General features: G+C 37.5%; 1 protein-coding gene across 1 annotated transcript in view; it reads left to right on the top strand.

Annotated features, from left to right (window-relative positions):
* alk (ALK receptor tyrosine kinase) overlaps positions 1-23,291 on the top strand; it is a gene marked incomplete at both ends in the record, with an annotated part of 709,791 nt that overhangs the window by 559,172 nt on the left and 127,328 nt on the right. The window contains one exon of the mRNA XM_079833880.1: positions 971-1,098. Coding sequence (XP_079690006.1) covers positions 971-1,098 — 128 coding nt within the window. The remainder of the gene's footprint in view (positions 1-970; positions 1,099-23,291) is intronic.

Here is a 23,291-nt window from a genome sequence, read left to right as displayed (position 1 = left end):
TAGTAGATAGTGTACATATTAGTTCCTAAAGTGTACATATTAGTAGATAGTGTACATATTAGTTCCTAAAGTGTACATATCAGTAGATAGTGTGCATATTAGTTCCTAAAGTGTACATATTAGTACATTTTAGTTTTTGTACCATAAGGTACTGCCCCACTGACAGCTCTGTACCTTTTTTTCAGAGAGTGTTGAAATCTAAAATGTGGAACAACAATCTTAACTCAAGTGTATCCGTGTGCATTATTTCTGTCAGAGAGCTGCCTGTCTTCATTTCCCTATGATTGTTAGCTGTCTGCGTGTTTGTTTAGAGGATCACCGCCCACTTAGTCATGGGTCTCGACTCCTGTTGTTGGAGCGAATCTGACATCAATGCAAATCCCGCAGTGAGATGCGAAACAACAACACAACAGGCAGGTTCCAGGTCTGGGAGAAAGGAAAGCACAGGAGAGGGAGAAGATAGAGGGAGGAGACGAAGCTCATTGGTCGCTGGCCACAAGCAAATTGAAATATAAGCAATTTGCTTAATAAAATTAGCTTGGTCATTGACTTCCTTATGAGAGGTAGTTTGGTTAAAAACACACAAACCCACAGAGCAACTGCACATCCGTGCATTCTTCCACAGGTCTCATCCGGTGGAGACCGCATCTGTACACACACACACACAAACACGTACCTGACCTTTGATTTCAACTGGTAGAGCTTCCATAAGCAGCGTGGATATCTGGAAGGTTTAGGGAATGTGCGATACGGCAGCAGAGGATGACCCAAAAATGGCAGAGGGGGCTGGTTTGGTGTCAGGCGGCCAGACGTCTCCCTCCGTGAGATCTCCAGAGACTTCTGAGCTCACCCAAACTGGGGACGTTCTCCCAGGGGCCACCATGACCTCCTACAGCCCAGTGCGGCCACTGCATCAGCCCTGTTGCTGGCTTCTGCTGCTGATCTTGCTGGTTCTCTCTCTCCTTTTCAGCTGGGCGGTGGTACACCTCAGCTTGGGAGCTCGGAGCAAACCCTTCAGGATTTCTTCCAGCTACAACCAGCCCGGCGACATGGAGACAGCGACCTATGACCCCCGCTTCACCACCAACTGCACCATAAGTGAGTGTTTAATCTCTTAGAAATGTTTCTGAAAGTATTTTTTTCATGCTAGTAGAACGTTTTTCTGTGATTTGAGTCTGTGAAAGTTTAGATTTGTACTCAGTCCAAAGTTCAAAATCAATGATAAAAGCCTGCTCTTTGATGTGTTTTTTTTCCTTCACTTTAGTACTTCTGTCGTATAAACTACCCATTAAAAGTTTGGAATCATTAATATTTTACAGAAATCTTTAGGCTCAACAGGACTGCATTAATGAAAAATACTAGTTTGATATATTTTAAAATATGGATTAACCATTGATAATAATAAGAAATGTTTTGAGCACCAATTCAGCATATTAGAATGATGCTGTAGTGTACATATTAGTACCTAAAGTGTACATATTAGTAGATATAGTGTACATAGTAGTAGCTAAAGTGTACATATTAGTACATTTTAGTTTTTGTACCATAAGGTACAGCCAGCCCAAAGTTCAAAATCAATGACTGCATTAATGAAAAATACTAGTTTGATATATTTTAAAATATGGATTAACCCTTGATAATAATAAGAAATGTTTTGAGCACCAAATCAGCATATTAGAATGATTTCTGACACTGAGGACTGGAGTAATGATGCTGATAATTCAGCTTTTCCTATCACAGGAATAATTTAAATTTAAATATATTCAAGTAGAAAACGGTTCTTTTAAATTGTAATAATATTTGACAGAATGTGTTTTTTGATGCACTTCTTTGTCGATCCAATCAGATTTGAGAGACACGTGTAGAGTTTATGTCAAGTTTAGGCTTACAATCAGGGTTAGCTGCTTCTATTCTCATTTTAACTTATGGGTATGGTTATGGGTAGGGATAGGGTTCGAACTAAAAGTATGTAGATCCAGGAACACGTCTTGGCGCAATCCCGTTGACCTTGTATAATAAGTTAGTTCTTGGCCCAAAAGTTGACAACAACCAAGTACTTATTATCAAAGAAACAGAACGGTTCTGTGATTGTTTGCTTTTTTTTTTTCTTTTTATCTTCTGCTTTAATAAGATCAAAAGAGAAAACGGTTTATTGCCTTTTGATTTTCAGAAGGCAGAACTCAAAATAAGACTCTGTTTGTTTTCTGTAAAACCTCATAAAGTCATAAACTTTGAATATAAAATATTGCAAGGGATTGCAAGGCAGAACATTGCAACGCAAATGCGTCAATGAGTTTCGACTTATTGCCAAAGTACAAAAAAGTCCCCCAAATAATTTTGCATACCTTTCAATCAAAGGTAGAAAAATTGTAATGCAGGTTTGATGCCTGGAAGCAATGCGTTTGCCTCAGAGCGTATTGCATGTGTTTATTTTTTTGCAACACTAAACTTAGCAACTGCTTTGTGCTACTTCCTCATTTGAACTACAACATTTACTATAGAGCATTCATGCTCTTTAGATCAACGGCAGCAACTTGAAATTTTCCTCTTGCTTTCTTTTTATTTTCCCTTTTTTCTGCTCTGTGCTTCCTGATTCAATAACTGGCGGGGAAATTGCCCATGTCTGACCGCAGGGAACAGAACGCTGCTTGTCATGCAAATTCAGAGGCAGACAGATCTCTAATTGTTTCTGGGTTGTGTAGCTCGGTAGCCCAGTTTTTTTTTTTCTGCGTCTGCCCAAACAAATCCCTCCGGGGTCACTACGTTAGACAGGCTGTTCTCGTCCTGAGGCACACCGTGTTTCTCTGTTCTTGCTGCTAAATGCCCTGCTCTCTCCCGCTCTAATCCACTCCCACTTGCCATAATAGATATTAGCAGATTGACATGCTTTACAGCGTGGCTTGCCTTCCTGAAGCACCTGCCACTCGAGCTCGAATTACCTGCCACCCAAAAATGCGCTCACTTGATGTACTGATTTGCAAAGCTGAAGACTGTGTGTGTGTGTGTGTGTGTGTGTGTGTGTGTGTGCGTGTCTGTGTGTCTGTGTGCCAGAGAGATGTGGTTGATAAGGCTTGAAATTTCCCTTAATGAATTGAACGTAATTGCTGTAATCAAAAGAGCTCTAAACGTGACCCTTTTTGCTCTGTTTTTGGCACATCAGCTTTGCTAAATGATCTAGAACTAACGGAAGACAAAGTAACACCACAACATTTTTACATTTTCTGAAGACAGTGTGAGTACTCACTGTCACAATGCTAAATTGTGGGTGGTTGTTAGCATAAAGAATTCAAATTAGTCTCCACAGTGTTCTGAGTGGTTGTTAGTGTGGAGCGTTGCCCTGTTAAACTAGTGTTTTTAATGAATAAAAAAACGACTGCTTCAGGGCTACAGTCGGGGAATCATCAGGGCAGTACAACGCATTCATAGAAAATCCTACAGATTTTCTCAAATAAAGAAAGAAATATAGAAATAAACACTAATTATGTGTGATTTGCCTTTGATTTCAATCAACATCCATGCAAAATAAACGTATTATAACTTTTAAAGGTAACACTATATTTTGATGGTCTCTTTTGAACATTCTGTTGACTATAAGTAGGGCTGGGTATCTCCCAAAAATTTCGATATCGATACCGATACCTTGACTTTGATACCGGTTCCTGAACGATACTTTTATCGATACCAAATTTATTTTTCTGTTTTAACAAGATTACATTACCTCAAACAAAAAACTTTGGTTTTATTTTTTCAGTTTTTTTACAACTATAGGGTATTGGGGGGTGGAGCCCTGTGCTCAAGCGCACACATAAAGCTTGCCGCAAAACACTGGCAATAGTAGCCTAATGTTTATAAATGTAAAAATAAAAATGGTTTATAAATAAACTAGTGTTTCATGAGTCCGTGTTGGCTGCAAAGATGAAGTTGATGATGTTGACTCGTCATCTCTGCTAGAGGGAAATGCACCTTTCATTTGGGTTACATAATCAAACTATTTGTATTTCAAGCTTTCTATAGGCCTATTTCTCATGTCTGTGAAGAAAGTATATGCTGAGTTTCAGTTCATTTATGTGACGCGCTGCAGTTCTTCTTGCAGTCGAATACGGAGAAACTTTCTGCTCTTTAGTTTATTCCATGCACTGTCAAATGCTTCAGATTTGTTGTTGTCGGTCTTAGTGGCAATTATCTAGTCATGAATTGCATTGAGCCTGGTGAAATTGTTACAATTTTTGATCTTTTCCACATCTTTTACATATATGTGGGTTGGGACAAGAGACCTTTTACGATACTCGATAATATCGAGGCAATTCGGTCGGCACCTAAAAAACCCAGCCCTAAATATAAGTAACTTTGCAACTACATGTCAACTAACTCTCATTAGAGTATTAGTAGACTGTCTGCTTACTATCTGCTAACACTTTATTACAACCCCAAATCAGAAAAAGTTGGGACAGTATGGAAAATGCAAATAAGAAAAAAAAGAAATGATTTCTAAATTTTCTTTGACTTGTATTTCATTGCAGACAATATGAACACAAAATATTTCATGTTTTGTCTGGTCAACTTCATGTCATTTGTAAATATGCATCCTTTCCTGTCATTCAGACCTGCAACACATTTCAAAAAAAGTTGGGACAGGAGTAATTTAGGGCTAGTAATGAGGTAAAATGGTTAAATAGTTATGTGATTTGAAACAGGTGATGTCAACAGGTGATTGTAATTATGATTTGGTACAAAAGCAGCATCCAAGAAAGGTCTAATCCTTTAGGAGCAAAGATGGGCCGAGGATCGCCAGTTTGCCAACAAATACGTGAGAAAATTGAAATGTTTAAAAACAATGTTCCTCAAAAAAAAGATAGGAAGAGATTTGGATATTTCACATTCAACAGTGCATAACATAATTAAAAGATTCAAGGAATCTGGAGGAATTTCAGTGCGTAAAGGACAAGGGCGCAAGCCTAAGCTGAACAACCGTGATCTCCGATCCCTCAGGCGGCACTGCATCAAGAATCGTCATTCATCTATAAGCGATATCACCACATGGGCTCAGGACTACTTTGGCAAACCTTTGTCAAGTACTACAATACGTAGTTACATCCACAAATGCCAGTTAAAACTGTACTGTGCCAAAAGGAAGCCCTATGTTAACAGTGTCCAGAAGCGCCGTCGACTTCTCTGGGCTCGGAGGCATCTGGGATGGACCATCACACAGTGGAAACGTGTACTGTGGTCAGATGAATCAGTATTTGAGGTATTTTTTGGGAGGAATGGACGCCGTGTGCTCCAGACCAAAGAAGAAAAGGATCATCCAGACTGTTACCAGCAACAAGTCCAAAAGCCAGGGTCTGTCATGGTATGGGGTTGTGTCAGTGCCCTTGGCAAAGGTAACTTGCACTTCTGTGAAGGCACCATTAATGCTGAAAAGTACATAGAGATTTTGGAGCATAATATGCTGCCTTCAAGAAGACATCTTTTCCAGGGACGTCCATGCATATTTCAACAAGACAATGCAAAACCACATTCTGTAAACATCAAGTCCTGGCTGCGGAGGAAGAGGGTATGGGTCATTGATTGGCCTGCCTGCAGTCCCAACCTGTCTCCAATAGAGAATGTGTGGCGCATTTTGAAGCGCAAAATGCGACAACGAAGACCCAGTACTGTTGCCCACCTTAAGACTTGTTTGCAGGAAGAATGGGACAAAATTACACCTGAAACACTTCATCACTTGGTGTCTTCAGTCCCTAAACGTCTTTTAAGTGTTGTGAAAAGGAATGGCAACATTACAAAGTGGTAAATGCTTTACTGTCCCAACTTTTTTTTTAAATGTGTTGCAGGTCTGAATGACAGGAAAAGATGCATATTTACAAATGACATGAAGTTGACCAGACGAAACATGAAATATTTTTTGTTCATATTGTCTGCAATGAAATACAAGTCAAAGGAAATTTAGAAATCACTTCTTTTTTTATTTATTTGCGTTTTCCATACTGTCCCAACTTTTTCTGATTTGGGGTTGTATGATGCTCCCCAACAGACATTATATAAGTAACTTTGCAACTACATGTCAACTTATTCTAACCCTACTCTATTATTAGAGTCTACTAATACTCTATTAATACTTTAATGAGAGTTAGTTGACAGGTAGGTGCAATGTTAGAATGTGTTAAAGGGACCATGAAAATAAAGTGAAACCCTTGTAAATATTGTCCTTAGTTCCAATTATACCATCAAACATTAAAAGGAATACAAATAAAGGATGTCCCGACCAAGGTTTTTGTGTCATTGAATATTGAGTATCTGCCGATACATAGTTCCGATCCCATACTTGTGTTTTCCTAGTGCTTGGTGCACTCTTCAAGTAAATTAAAGTTTTTAAAAATCAATCCAATGTATAACATGCAGAGAGTTTCTCATGGGCTCAAAAGTAAAAAAGGGGGGCATCTATATACCTGTTATGATTCCAGGAAAAGCGGATGTAAATTAGTTGCTATAATCCAGCATGCTGCTGGATAATGTGCATTATCCCTTTTAAGTCTTTCCCCACCATTGATGGAATTGTCCGTCTATTACACATCTTCTGAAAGAGTACAGAATCTCCTGATCAAAACATATGCAAAGAAGATGCAGAAACAATTGATAGCATATGTAATCATATGCATATGTAAAATAACTTGATCATCAACGTTAAACAGCATATAAATCAAAACTGCCTAATGTTACTGAATGAAATGTCGACCTAGGACAAGCTATAGGACTGTGAAGCTTTGGGGTGTTGATGGACTCAATCTACTCCATCTGTGTTTGATCATCGTTCAGAATCTGATCCAGACGTAATCTTTGATAAAAACATGATTTTCTCTGCTTTTTTCTATAAAACTTACCCACATTCAAGAGTTGATAAAAAAGAATGCATTAAGCTAGAATCAAACATTTGTGTTGTTGTTTGAGTCTGCTCTTTCTTTTGATTTATTGCATTTCAGATATTCATACAACAAAATATTCTTTAAAAACGCTGGCGTGGAAAGAGCATTCTCTCCTGAATGAGTTCTAGTATGTGGCTAAATGTAATGCAGTTATTGGTTTGTTCAACATGAGCAATATTGATTAATATTAATAATATTGATGCTGGACCCACTTTATATTAGGTGGCCTTAACTATTGTGTACTAACATTTAAATTAATAATTTGATACAATGCACTTATTGTGTACATACATGTTTGTACATTGTACTTATATTTTAAAAATTACCTGCTCGTAATTACATCTGTAATTAATTTATGTAGCTACATTTATAATTACACTATTGACTCATCCCTTACACCTAACCCTACCTTTAAACTTACCCATACCACCACACCTGTCCCTAACCCTCCCCTTAAACTTACCCATACCACCACACCTGTCCCTAACCCTCCCCTTAAACTTACCCATACCACCACACCTGTCCCTAACTTCCCCTGTATCTCACCTCAATATCAGCAAAAGTGTTTTGCAATACAATATGAACACAATAAGTACATTGTACTTATTTTTTGATGTAAGTACATAACACTTAAGGCCATCTAATATAAAGTGGGACCGTGAAAACAGATCTTTTTGGTCATGGCTGCATGCACGCTGCTCAGTGCACACACCAGCAACAAAATTTGCGTTCAAAAGCTCTGTCACCTTATCTCAGCAGAGCTACAATGAGCGCTGCCATCACCTCAGACTCGAGACAATGCGGAGGTGTAGATCATCCAATCATAAAACGTTAACTCACTCCCTGTTTGTTGCTGTCTGAGTCATCTGCTTTTTGCTCCCTCCAGCAAACCTGATTTTGATTACACCACTATCATAAAAATGTGTCTAGCAGGCTGAGCCCAGTTCTGCAGAGGTTTGATGAGGTCCATTTATATTCTTTGAGTTATCCTCTCCTCTTTTTTCTTTCTTTCTTGCGGAACAGCGTAGTGAATGGCCACTGCAGTGCCTTACTGTGAGTGTAAAGTGAAGGTGTTCAATTTCCCATCATCTCTCGCTGTGAGTCATACGACTTCAGAGAAAGTGTCCCTGGGGCGATTCTTTATATATACAATATATATATATATATATATATATAATATATATATATATATATATATATATATATATATATATATATATATATATATATATATATATATATATATATATATATATATATATATATATATATATATATATATATATATATATATATATATAATTATTTGTATTCATTTATTTCGTATATATAGGTATATTTTTGTATAGGTAAATTTGATTAAGCAAACATACTTGAGTAAAACAGCAATAACATTAAGTAAACATAAAAATTCCCCTATTTCAGTTATAAATTACAAAATACAATACATATACTTTTACATGATTACACCTCTTCTGATGAGCATAATATCATAGATAATAAGAAAAAAAGCCAAATTAAAATAAAACCTTATTAAGCAGCAGTCTAAAATACATTTGTTTAATCAAAGTACTTCACTGTTTATTACCGTAATGTAAAAAAATTAATAAATAAAAAGAAGCTATTTTTTTGCATCACATAACTCTGGCAAACAAATTAGTTTTCTAATATTAATAATCACTGATACCAAAAAAAATCAAAATATAATGTAAGATAAAAAAAAAAAAATAGTTCTATGACAAAAACATAATATTTATGAATGAGTATGATTTGATAATTTTTCCCCCTTGGTAAATATTTTTTAAACGATTATTATTATTATTATTATTATTATTATTATTATTATTATTATTATTATTATTATTATTATTATTATTATTATTATTATTATTAGTGTACTGTCATGCATATATTCAGTAAGTTTACTTGATGGTCATACCACATGACATTTTTAGATTAATCAAATTGAAACAATTCTTGAAAATGATACATCTTTTTGATAGACCAAAAAACGTTGAATATTTTCAATCAGACGTCAGATTACAGAAGTTAAATGAGTTGTGGGTGTTTGTTTGATATGTTTTTGCTTTTAATTCGCTGTGACCATTCTGCTTAAAATATTGTATTATTATAACTAATTTATTTCATCTCAGTGAATTAATCTTGTAAAAAGTGGCCAAACGTATCAGATTATTAATTATAAAATTATTATTATCATTCTTAGATGATCAATTATCTCGCCAACAGGTGGTCCCTCTATTAATCATGCAAGTTCTAAAAGATGAAAATTCTAAAAGAGGACAGCATGAATATTGATTTCCGAGTATATAGGGGCAAACAACTCAATTTCCCTCATGGTATTTTTATTTTGTCATCAGCCATTCAAGAAAACAGGCCGCATCCATTCATTCATTTATTATAGCAACTGGAACCCATAGGGGCTTGGACCAGCAGCCTCATGTTCCCCAGTCTATGTCCTTCCCCATTAAGCCGTGCAGCTGTCAGGGTCTAACATGTTGATGCTCGCTGCTTTACAGCCTGGGATGGACCGTGGAGGTGCGCCAAGTCTTTCCCCCAACCATCAATCATTCAGGCCCGCGAGACTGAGTGAGTGAAATGAGCTGTGCAGTGAGCGGGCGAGCAGCGAGAATGCGAATCCCAGGAAAAGTCCAGTGGGGACGACGCTTAGTGCTTCTCTAGTCAGACTATTGTGTGCTGAGGGATGTGTGCTCAAGGGCTCAAAGGAGGCTTCTTCGGCCTTTCTCAGGGGACGGTAGTCAAGAGAATCATATGACAATTTTGATTTGATTAAGAAAATCTTAAGTAGATCCATTAAACGGATAGTGAAGTCTCGTGCAGAAGATGTCATGAAGATTATGATAATTAGTGATGATGATGAAGGTCAGAAGCCAGAGCAGACTCCATCAGATTGTCCCTCGAGAAAAAGAAGTGCGACTAATTGTATTGAATTTGCATTCGTAGTGTACTGCAGATCTTTGAAGTATATGATATAATAGTATTATGGAAATAAAATACTTTTCATTAAAAGAGAGCACACTTTCATGACTGTGTTTCTTAACACACTTAAGTTTTTTTCTAGGCTTGGTTGTGTTTATGGGGCGCAGTCTAACATGTCTTAATACTTTTTTTTTTTTTTAAACACCGTATTTTTCTTATATTTTACCTTTATTCCACACCGCTGTCTCCACTGTCCTTTAAACGGCTCTTTTGTAGTTTGTAGTTCTGCAACAGCTCGCTCTCTTTCGTAATGACTGCGACGTGGCCTCGCTCACTTTGTTGCGTGTTCGCGGGGGCAGTGTTTATGTTAATAGCAAGGGTTTATGATGTCACCAACCCGGGAAGAAGCTTGTTGAAGTCCAAACCGGCCAATTTTGTAGGCAATAAACTGCCATAAGACAATATCTCCGTTTGCATTGAACTTTCAGCGCTGTAACTTTGCAGATACTGTTAATGCTCAAGCAGCAACATTACACACTAACTAAAGTTTAAAAAGTGAAATCGCATGCAACCACCCCTTTAATAACATAGTCATGCTTTAAAGAAGTACACTTCTTTTGCTGTTGACTTGCATTCTAAAGCACATGTTAAGGAGTTGATTACAATTCTAACTTTAGTGTTATTCAGTATTAGCCTGGTCCTACCTGACTCTCGTACGTTTAATTTGTCCAGAGAGTCTGGCCACTCTCCATTGACAAGCGTTTACTTCCTTGAAGGCGGGTACTCTGTTGAAATTTAAAACTATTGGATCTGCCCAGAGCCACTCTGAATCTGCCATAACCAATCGCTAACGTTTGGTCGTGACGCATGTCATCTCAAACTAGCGCACGAAATCAACGTCATGGTTCTCAGCCACTCCCTCTGTTCGTTGATTAGACCGGCTCAAATTTGACGAAGAAAACCAGAGAATATACCGCAATCCAAGACGGAGTACTGAAGGAAAATAAAAATTAAGTGGAAGAACGTAGGAGGGCGGAGCCAGGCTAATTCAGTATTACATTTAAAGTTAATATATTGAAATGCACTGAACTGCAACTTCATTAAAAATATGTCATTTGGGTTGCACTTTATTTTACAGTATGCGCACTTGCTTTTACTTACAGTGTACTAATGTAAGAAAGTACTGGGTAATATAAGGTAACTACACGGGTTAAGGTTATGTTTAGGAGTAGGTTCATTATCAGTCAGGGCTGTAACCACCATAGACATTGAGGGGGACAAGTCAAGTTAGAAATGGCCAAATTGCCCCCACCCCCACTGCTCTTCTGAACTCCACTACACAGCGCTCGGTATGTTAGGATGACAATAAGGCTTAAAAGTTAAATATTTAGTCTGGTCTGCCTCAGGTCTAATGGCGCTCCTCAATGTCAAAATGATTGAGATGGAAAATCAAATCAAAGTAGGTGGGTTACGTTCTCTTTTGGCTTGTTCACAGTCAGACAAGCACATCAATATATCACCTAATGCCATTATGGGGACTCTATTCTTTTCGGTGAAATCACAAAACAAAATGCACACAAACGTGTCCATGCTCTTAATGTACAATCGTTGAACATCTTTGATTTTAATGAAGAAGAAAAAAACTACATTAGAGCGGATTTGAACCCGGAACCTTTGACGCGGTTTACAAAAATTCTACCACCAGACCACTAAGAAATTCAAATGTTATCAGCAGATCTATGTATTTATTCACTAACGGGAAGAATCCAGAGACCAACAATATATTTGACGCAAATTAATGCAAATATTATTTGCAAATATCCCAAAATTATAATTTCCCAACTAGAATTAGACCTATAATTTCATTCACTGTTCTGTTTCTTTATGCTTTATATATAAAAAAACATTTTTTTTTTTTTCAAAAAATCAATGTTCAAGACATGGTTACGGCCTTGTTATCAGTACTGAATTATTACCCAGTTATTGTAATAAGTACATAGTATATACATGGGCAATAGGACTGTAAAATAAACTCCTACCCTAATTTCAAATAAATTACATAATTTAAACTATAGAACACATTTTCATTTGTTTGTAAATTACATGCAGTTAAGTCACCAAAAACATTACTTTCAGTTCACACTAAAGTATATTCTTATTATTTCCATAGTAAGTACTCTTTTATCAAGTATGTTAAGTGTTCTTTTTCACAAGGGATATTACACAGTTACACTGAATTACTATGAGTAAATGGGTGTTGAATACAAACTAATTCAGCTGGTGTATATTGGCAAGAATTTTTGTATGTATATGTTTAGAGTTTATTATCTTTCTTCTTGCACCTCTCAATGCAATGATCTTGTTAAAAGCTACAGTGTCTATAAATACATTTGATTTTTGTTTAAAGGGTTAGTTCACCCAAAAATGAAAATTAGCCCATGATTTACTCACCCTCAAGTCATCCTAGGTGTATATGACATTCTTCTTTCAGACGAATAAAATTCGAAGTTATATTTAAAAGGTCCTGGCTAATCCAAGCTTTATAATGGCAGTGAATTGTTGTCTTGTTTATGAAGTCCATAAAAGTGCATCTATCCATCATATAACTGCTCCATACGACTCCGGGGCGTTAATAGAGGCCTTCTAAAGCGAAGTGGCACGTTTGTGTAAGAAAAATATCCATATTTTAAACTTTATAGACTAAAATAACTAACTTCCAGCAGAAAGCTGTACGCAATTCGACTTACGGCAAACCTCTTGCTGTAGTAGTAGTAGTATCATTGTAGCAGCCCGGTATCATACAAACAATTTTATTTTCAGACTGGCTGCTGTTTCAGCTCTAAGACCGATACAAGATCAATTGTTGTGCACAAATCAAATTTAAAAAGCCAGGAAAGTATTTGTGATATTTTCCTTTCATTTACCAGCCATTAAAATGTCACCGTAATAAATGTTTAGCCCACTGGCCTGGCCCAATTGTTTGTATAAATCAACAGTGGCAGATGATCTTGGGCTGAACTTTGCTTTAGGAACTGAGCATGAATAGTGAAAGAAAAGCCTGAAAAAAATTACAAACAAACTACAGGCCATGGGGGTCTGCAGATTGACGCTAAATTGGTCATTCAAGTCATGACTCGTAGGGGCGTTCCACACTGACAGCAATTTGCAGCGAAAAAATGACTGGAAATCATTCATTTTCGATGAGTGTTGGCAGTCTGAGTCCCATCAGTGATTTGGTAATGTGAAAGAGTTGAGCAGAGCTCAACTTTATGCAACTGAGAAGCAATGCAATGTGGCAACTACCAATGGGATTGCAGAGAGTGAAGCTCATGTAATCTGCCGCCTTATACAACACTTCATTCAAGTTGAAATGGCTACTAGAGATCAACAATACAGCCACTTGTTGACCCCAAGTGATTCATTCACCATCAGTCTGAATTTCTTTTGTGTATTTGTTTCTTTCTTGGACCATTTGTTAGTATGTTACCGAAATAATGTAAAAAAATAATATAAATGTAAAAAAAGCAGTCAATAAAGACATCTAGGATATTTATTCCTTTCACTCCACTCCTATCTGTTCTTGTCCCGTCTCCACCATCCCTCATCCTCTCCCACTGTTCCTGCCCAGTAGGCATTCACATATGAAATTCTCAAATGTTTTGTACCCATTTCAAAGAGTACAAATTATGTGTAAAAGTCTGCATTTATTAACCTCTTTTGCCCCAGGTTCTCCACAGCGATATTTAGAAAGTCTACCATCGACAGAGCAGATCGTCACTGACTGTTCTAAAATACATTAGCGATTTCTTTCTGTTTTTTCAGGAGAAAGGTCAGGCTGTGTAGGTGGCACATACATATATTTCCTGTGAAAGACAGATAAAAATCATGATTAAAGTTACCAGCCTTGACATGTTCCATAGACTTTCATTTCATCTTGTGGAATGACTTGAAAAGAAAAAGAAATGTTTGGTCAAACCAAAAGGACTATTTTTTTTATACAAGCTGTAGTTGCTGCAAGGACAGTTCACCCTACAATGAAAAATCCCACCCTCACGTAAATTCGCCTTATGACTTTCTTTCTGAATTTGTGAATGGGTTCATCCATACTATATATTTGTTTTGAGAGACTTAAAGGGATGGTTCACCCCAAAAATTAAAATTAGCCCATAATTTACTCACCCTCAAGTCATCCTAGGTGTATATGACATTCTTCTTTCAGACAAATAAAATCTGAGTTATATTACAAAAGTCCAGGCTAATATTGAACAGGGAAGGCGGTCGGTTTAAAGTTTACTTGATAAAGTTTTAATATGAATATTTTTCTTACACAAACGCATCGATTAGCTTCAGAAGGCCTTTATTAACACCCCAGAGCCGCGTGGAGCATGTTATTTGATGGGCAGATGCACTTTTTATGAACTTCGAAAACAGAGCAACTATGAATCAAATTCTAATGCTTGGATTAGCCTGGACTTTTGTAATATAAGTCTGATTTTATTCGTCCGAAAGAAGAATGTCATATACACCTAGGATGACTTGAGGGTGAGTAAATTACGGGCTAATTTTCATTTTTGGGTGAACTATCCCTTTAAGTCATTACTCAATTAAAACCCATCCTAACTTTTCTTTGACTGATCTGGTTCTCAAAGTATGGGTTCAGAAGACCTTGCATATGAAATCAAGCAGTCTACGTCAGTTCAGGCAGGCCACGTAGTCAAGCTCCACTATCAGCTGATTGGAAAAATTCCAACCCCGCCCATATCAGCTGATCCGATTCCTATGCACTCAATTGGCAACTCTCACACAGGGCGCCTTACTTAAGCATAGCTTCAGTTCAATCTGCCTGCTTGGCTGCTTATGCTGCATGCTGCTTTGCAACCCACCTCCACCCCAGCTCCTCCTTAAACTGTGTTTAACTTAATAAATGTCATTCAGTTGTCATTGATGAATACTCTTTTTCTAAAAGGAGGATTTCGCTAGCCTAGAAATCTAGACGCACACTAGCGGCAGCAAATATAATTTGTAGCCCGGGTCATCTAGCAACTCTCCGTTGGCTTGCGAGCTGGAAAAACCAAACTCTGGTCAGGCCAATCACATCGTGTATAGAGTCGGTGGGCGGGCTTAACATAATAACGGCAGAGTTGCGGCGGTTCCGCATGCTACTCGTAAACAAAGAAGCTGGCGAACAGCGGTCTTTCGAAACGGCTTTGGTCGAGACTCTGGAAGACTTGGAGTTAAGCTTTTCTTTGAGGAAATAACAAAAAACGGCACTGAAGTCATTCTTAAGAAAGGAAGATTTGTTCAGAGTTTTGCCGACCGGATACGCCAAAAGTTTAATCTATCAACTAGCTCCGCTTCACCTTCTTCGTTGCTCTGGTTGGTTGTAGCGCTATCCAATTGTGTGCAGAGGGAATTTGAAAGACAACCGTTAATCCCGCCCCTCGGATTGAGCCCTGCCAATGGTGTGTTTCCAGACCCAACATCCTGATGTGGCTCCGGCTTGTCAGGCTAGGATTTGCTGAGGTTGTCCACAGAATCTGCTGCTGTTCCCTGCCTTGGCTTTTCATGGAGCTCATGGGGAATTTAGAACAGAGCCATATCTCCAAATGTAAATTTAGCAAAATATGCCAATATAAAGTTGACTAAAAGTTTGTCTATGGTGTTTTTGACTTAAGTGGACCTGACTGAACTACTTTTATGGTGCTTATGCAGTCTGTTTGAAGCTTGAAAGTTCCAGTCCCCTTTCATTGCAATTAAATGGAAAAGAGTGACCAAGTACATTTTTCAAAAGATTGACCAAAAGAAAGTCACTGGAATTGCCTGGAATGAAGGTGAGCAAATGATGACAGTATTGTCCTCTTTGGGTGAACTAGTTAATTTAAAGTTGAATCCGACTGTTCTTCCAAGATAAGTTTTTCAAGCATATGCAGTAGTAACACCACACTGCAAGAGAGCATCATGAATCTACTCTCCCAGCCATTTCTGGATTCTTCAATCCCTTTCGCGTTAATCTCTGGAGTCTTTTTCTCAATCATCTTTGAAAGGCAGCAGTTTGAACTGCAATGTGACTGTCCAGCTTTACCAAGCACTAGGGAAACATCAAGGAAAGGGGCCATCATGGAATCAAAGGGACTTTATACCTCCAAGATGTCATGAAGCAGACAGACTTGCTCCCATCTCTCTCGGGTATCCTTTGATATAAAGACACTGACCTTTTTGATTTCAGCATAGCCTTTCTCGACCTGGTCTCAAAACATGACTGTCATGTGAGACATGCTATATCCTGTGAATGTATAGCCTCAGGGTTCGACATTGTTTGTTACTTGTCAGTCATGCAGCCACAAAAAAGACCTAGTTATGGCAGTTTTGCAGATGTCCAGGGCTATGATAAACATATAGCATACACTATAAACCTGAATTGAGAAAAAAATTGAGGCAATCAGTTACATCAAATGTTTTAAGTGAAGAAATTCAAAGTTTAAGTGCACAACTGGCAGATTTTTATTTTGTACTAACATTTTAATTGTAATTTGAAATATTTGAGTAAGCTAACTCATACATGTCACTTAAAATGATAATGTAATGTCATCTTAAATATTTTTAAAAGTGGAAACTTGGCTCGCTTTAACTAGCTAGTTCAGTACATGCTGACTTGCTAATTGGTAACTCAATGCTTTGATAGCATTAGCATATAATATAAATTGCTGGGAAATAGAAATCCAAGCCCTGTTTCAGTTACATTTTAGTTTTTCTAAATTAAAATAAACAAGTTCATATAACTCAAAACAATGAAACAATTCAGATTACTTAAAATGTGTCATTTTTGTGAACTCAAAAGAAAAGAACATTATAAATAAGTTTTATTTAAGTTTATCTTACTCAAAGGGAGTTATGTAAATATTGAAAAGAGAGGGTAACAGAACAAAATCAGCTGGAGTCAAACTTCAAAGAAGTGGCCATGCAACATGCAATACGCACCAGACCATGTCTCTGATAAATTTGAGAGTTTGTAAATAGTAGGGCTGGGTATTGACACCAATTTCACAATTCGATTCGATTTCGATTCACAAGCTTTCGATTCTTTTCGATTCAATATCGATTATTTTGGATATGTATCAGGTATAATACATGGAAAATTTTCTCAAGGAAAACAAATTTTTTAACTAATGTTGTGAACTATGCGAGTCAGTTGATACTACATTAGCCTACTAATATTGAAGGTACAAATTAACAGATTTGTATACAAACACTTAAATGACACTAAATTATGTTTTTTATATATATAATAATAATGTTATAATAACTTTACAATTACATAATCATAATTCTACTCCAATTAGATTTTTGAAATATAAACATTTAAATGGTGGCTGCATAAAAACTTGCCAGATTTATTCATACATACAATACATGCATTAAATATTGAAGAACATTGACAATGAATAGCCTGTAATGTGGTGCATATAATTAGCAAAATGCTCCTCTCTAGAGTTAATTTTTCTAGCTGACTAACAAGTTTATGGACACTGGATATGGTTTTTCTGAGAAAAATGTGACGTTACATGACATTTACAAGCCGTTTTACTGACGCCTTTCTGCGGTTGAAACACTGACTGAGCTATTCTATGTGACATGAAACGGATTTCAGTAAGTTGTCCTGTATCTTTTAACACACTTTCAGAAGCTCCTTCATGTTTATTTCGCGCTGTTACTGGTATTAAGGCGGAAGAGAAGATCCGTTCATGTTTGCTCAGCGCTGCCGGTTCTCGTGAGCTGAGCCGTCTGTTTTTTTGGCAGAGCGATCTCACGCTACAGCGCCAAAGCGGTATTTTTGTTTTTGAATTTCGTAAAAAAAATTGACGTAATTTGAAATCTGAGACTGTTTCATATCAATAGTAATAAAGCACAAATATTATTGCGATTTATTGGGTGGGAGGCCGCTACAATGTTTATTTCATTCATTAACTGAAAACAGAATGACTAATCGATTCTTGGGATTTAAGAATCGATATTGTTTTGTAAAAGTGAGAATCGATTAAAATCGAGAAATCAATATTTTTTTACCCAGCCCTAGTAAATAGTACAAGGGGGAAAAAAGTTTTACCTTCTAACGTTTTTTGAAGACTCACAAGTTGCATAGTCACTAATGTTTTCTTGAGTAGACATTTGGATGTCTCTAAATCAGTAAATAAATTGGATGCCTAGTCCTGGTCCTGGAGGGCCACTGTTCTACACTATTCTGAGTTTTGCTCCAATTAACCGTTCTTGAACCAATAAATCAAGGTCTCCGGGATTACCAAAGACTTCCAGGCAAGTGTGTTGAGTCAGGTTGGAACTAATCTCTGCAAGACAATGACCAATACTGATAAATTATGCCACTTACATCAGCTGGTATAAGACTTTCTTCATTATGGTTTACTTTGCAATTTCTAATAAAGTTACTGACCAACTCACCAAAGCTACTTAGCCAAATTCAGCAAGTTCCCCAGTGAAATTCTGTGAGAAACAGACAGAGATTTAGGTTGTTACTTGGTGAATATTTTAGAAAGATAGCAGTGTCCAAAACTAGTATAAATGATTTATTAATTAATCAGACTGATCTTGGCTGGGTGTCACAAAAGGATTGTGTGCTAATTGGTGGCAATGGTTCTACAATCTACTTTAGTTGCTTTTCCACCAACATTACCCATAACAATTTGTCCCAGGAACTTTTTTCCCCCAGACCTCTTTCTGTCTGTGTTTCCATCGTGGTCTAAAGCAGGGGTTCTCAACCCTGGTCCTCGAGGCCCACTGTCCTGCAGAGTTTAGCTCCAACCCTAATCAAACAAACCTGAAACAGCTAATTAAGCTCTTCAGGATTACTAGAAAGCTACAGGCAGGTGAGTTTGATCAAGGTTGGAGCTAAACTCTGTAGGACAGTGGGCCTCGAGGACCAGGGTTGAGAACCCCTGGTCTAAAGTACCGTGAAGATTAGGGAAATTAGTCCAGTGACGTAGGACTGCGCATGACTTTCCAGTTCCCATTGGATTTCGTCCTCCGCATATAAACTTGTCGTCAGTCCATCTGTCGTATTTTTTTAACTCCATTGTTGATTCGAATAGCAAACAATTCTAACTGCACGCACCGCAACATACTTTTAAAAATAGTGGTTGAAATAAAATACTACCAATAAAAATGCTGCGTGAACTCAACCAATCAGCATGTTCAGTGCCCAAGTCCCACCCCTGAAAGTTCCTGTACTTTGAAAAAGTACTACACCGTGAGCAGGGACTTTCTGACGGGGACATTTCCTGGAACTTTATTTAGACTCTGGTCCCTGGTTGAAACACAGAGAACCACCCCAAAGTACCCGGTTCCTGGAGAAAGTTCCTGCAGCTTTAGGCTTACGATGCTTTGGGGAAAAGCACCCTTTGCATTCAAAGTGCTCTCTTTCAGATAAACTACTCTCACTGCAGATCAACAGTTCAAAGAGAATTTTGCAGAGTAAGTCAGTTAAAGCTACACTCTAAAAAAAAAAAGGCTCGTAATCATAGGGGAACCTTTTTTAGTGCTATATAGCACCAATTTTGGTGCTTCAGTGGTTCTTCAGCGGTTCTTCAGAGGTTCTTCACCGGTTATTGGACTAAGGTGCTTAGCACCTTAGTCCAATAACCGGTGAAGAACCTCAGAAGAACCGCTGAAGAACCACTGAAGCACCAAAATTGGTGCTATATAGCACTAAAAAAGGTTCCCCTATGATTACGAGCCAAGAACCATTTTTGGTGCAATATAGAACCTTTTTTTTTTTAGAGTGTAGATTGTAGACATAATAATTGATAAATAATCTGGTTCAATGAACAGTTGATGTTTTGGCCCCATTTTCTATTAGGTGGCCTAAACGACTATGTACTTACATCAAAAAATAAGTACAATGTACTTACTGTGTTCATATTGTATTGCAAAACACCTTTGCTGATATTGAGGTGGGATACAGGTAAAGTTATGGGCAGGTGTGGTAGTATGGGTAAGTTTAAGGGTATGGTTAGGTGTCAAGGAAGTGTCAACAGTGTAATTACAGAAATTAATTACAGATGTAATTACATGAAGGTATTTTTAAAAATGTAAGTACAATGTAAAAACATGTATGTACACAATAAGCACAATGTATCAAATGATTAATTAAAATGTTAGTACATCAAAGTTATGGCCACCTAATATAAAGTGGGTCCGATGTTTTAATTGCCACAGGAAGGAATGAAAGAATGCACATTAGAAATGTAGAACATAATCTCAAGCTTGCAATACATTGACCAATAATTATTTTCTACATTTGCATGCATCCATAAAGCAGTGTTCACAAACCTTGATCCTGGACGTCTCCCTTATCTGACCCATCCATTTCAGGTCTTGGAATCTCCACTAATGAGCTGATGAGTTGTTTCAGGTGTGTTTGATTAGCAAGAATTTGAAAATGGGTTCAGACAGGGGCGTAGTCAGCCTATTAATTAATTACTGAAAAGATGAAAAGAGGAGAACATAAATTAGAAACCTTTTAAAACTATATTGCCACCCATACTAGAATTTCTCATATTTTAATGTATTTATTGTGGTAAAGTTTGACTATCTTATAGAATTTATAATCGATGATATGTTATTCTTTTCTACCAGCTGTAGAGGTGAAGACAACAACTCCCATGATTCCGCGAAATCAAGGCTTCATCAAGCTACGCCTTTGTTTTGGATTAGCAATCTCTAGCGGCGAAAATTAAATATTGTGCCTTTAAACGATTACAAGAACTTTGGCGCAATTTCAAAAGGGCAAGTACAAATAGGAATCAAGAGCTTTAAAGTCTGGACCTTCATGAGTTATTGACTAAACAAACGGTTTTCCCCATCTGTAAAATATGTTCTATTAATGCTGATTAGGAAAAGCCTTCAGATATTAAGAGATGACAGCCAAAAATCATTAAGAGCCTGCATGGTGAACTGAGTAAGAAATAAACAATTTCAATCTAAGAAAATGTTAAGTAAAGTTAGTTTGACTTCCCATGGCACTGTGTAGACAATTACACAATTCTTTGATACTGATACAGTTCCAAATAATATAAAATACACAAAAAAGTAATTGTTAACTAGGCTATTACTTTAATGTAGTTATGTTATCAACCAACTTTGCATGTGTGGATGATAGGTACACTCTAAAAAAGGCTGGGTTGCTTTAACCCAAATTTGGGACAAATATGGACAAATCAAACCATTGTGTTAAAAGTGTAATTTAAACATTTAACCCAACAGCTGGATTTGTCCATATTTACCCAAATTTGGGTTGAAACAACCCAGCCTTTTTTAGAGTGTAAGATACCACAAAAGCTAAAATAAATAATTAAACAAAAAAACATATCTCACAAGTAAGCATGCCCTGGGACTAGTAGTGGGAAGTTTAGTCATTTTAGTGACTCGGATCTTTGAATCTCGTTCAGCAAAATGAACGAATCCTTTTTCAAATAATTTTGTTAATTTCAGCAGAGTCTAATTAAAATGTTACATGTTACATTTTCCAACACATTTAGTACTTTTGGAATAAAAAATAAACGTATAAGCTAATGCAGCCATGGCCAAACTTTGAGAAAGACATTAATAATTAATTGCTTAGCTGGGTCTTCAGGCTATGTATGCAGTCTGTTAGTTCATCTCAACTCCCGATCTAAATCGTTTTTTTTGTTTGTCACTTCACATTTAATCATGTCTGTTCCCTGGATAGTTGAGTTCACCTCTCGTGTCTTCTGGTTCGAGTCGTTATTTTCGTCAGTTCGGTCATCATGTCTGATCTGGGCCGTGACAGCCTCATACGTATGCAATGCCTGCAGTCCGGAAACAGAATTTATTAGTTCATCTCTTGAGTCTTCGGGTTTGAGTCATTCTTTCATCAAGTCCCAGCCCCATAGGCAAGGCTATACAGTCACCGGAAACAGAATTAATTAGTTAATCTCTCGAGTCTTCGGGTTCGAGTCATTCGTTCATCGAGTCCCAGCCCCATAGGCAAGGCTATGCAGTCACGGGAAACAGAAAAGATTAGTTCATCTCTCGAGTCTTCTGGTTCGAGTCGTTCGTTCAAGTCCCCATAGGCTGAATGCAGAAACAGAAATGATTAGTTCATCTCTCGAGTCTTCGGGTATGAGAAGACTGTTCTGTTCACACTGTTCTGTTCAAACTGTTCACACTTCAACCTCCCCAATGTTCAAACTAAAACTGCGCCCTTGGGTTCAGAACAGGGAAACACTGGCATAGAGTAGAGTTTCTGCCCTTGGGAACTACACAGTTGCGAACATGTTGAGGTCAGTACACCAGTAGTTACACAGTGTGTGAGGGGTCGCGGTTCTAACATGCGTGCTCTGGATTTTATCACAGGAACAAATACCACCTTTTACCAATAAGAGCTTTGGTGTATCAGCTCACTTTGTCTTCCTCACTGGCTTGTCCCCTTTGATCTGTCTCCTCCTCTAATTCAGCAGCCCCAAAACGTCCCAAAAAATAGTCGAAGAAAATGAACCAGTTATTTCATTGCATGCTTTTGCCTCTCAGGCACTGTGGAATAATCTGACAAAGACAAATGATGCCAAGGCCCTTCCACGCCCAATCAAGCAATGGGCTGAACAGTTCATTGGGCTTCTAAATAGATGCCCCCCATTTCATCTGTTGTCCTAAGGGAGTGTAGGGTGTAATTCAAGGGCATTAACTTTACAGCTCTCCCTGCAGATCAGACACATTGGCTTGGACTGCCCCAGCTAACACAGGGTGCGCTCACCTAACATTCTCAATCCGTTCCTAGGGGCCTGTGTGGAAATCTCATTGAGGCTGAGCATTTACTATTTGATAGGATTGACCAAGAATTCTTGAAATTAAAAGCGAAGGTCACATTTTCATATAGTCATTTCATATAATTCAGTGATATTAAAGTAAACAGATTGACTTGCTGTCTGTGATGAAGGGCTCAGGCGTAAGACTTAAGCTCCGAATTCCCCTTGGGCTACTTAATTAATGAAGGTAATATGATTTTTTAATACATGACAGAATGAAGAGAATTAAAGGTGGAGTTAATAAACCGATTTGCTGGATAAGAAGAGCATGCTTTTCCCAAACTTTTGGTACTTCTGATATGACCAGAAGTAATGACTTGCAGTTTGCCAAATCAGATGTAATAGGCAAATTCTGTCAGTATAAATGAGCTGTTCTAGACAGATCAATTTGAGTTATCAGTGTGTCCTCTTTACTGAACACAAATCAAACTACTTTTGTTGCACTATATTTTTATGGTTGCGTTCAACCACAGAAGAGTAGAAACAGCACTCAATTTCAAAATTTACTCCACTTATCTATCCCTATGCAAAACATGCTGGAAACTACAAATACACTGCCCAGTTCAGTCAATAATTC

Source organism: Gobio gobio (assembly GCF_949357685.1).
Source record: "Gobio gobio genome assembly, chromosome: 13".
In the NCBI taxonomy this organism is placed as follows: Eukaryota; Metazoa; Chordata; class Actinopteri; order Cypriniformes; family Gobionidae; genus Gobio; species Gobio gobio.
Note: the sequence above shows the minus strand (reverse complement) of the source record. Positions and strands in the feature narration are given on the sequence as shown.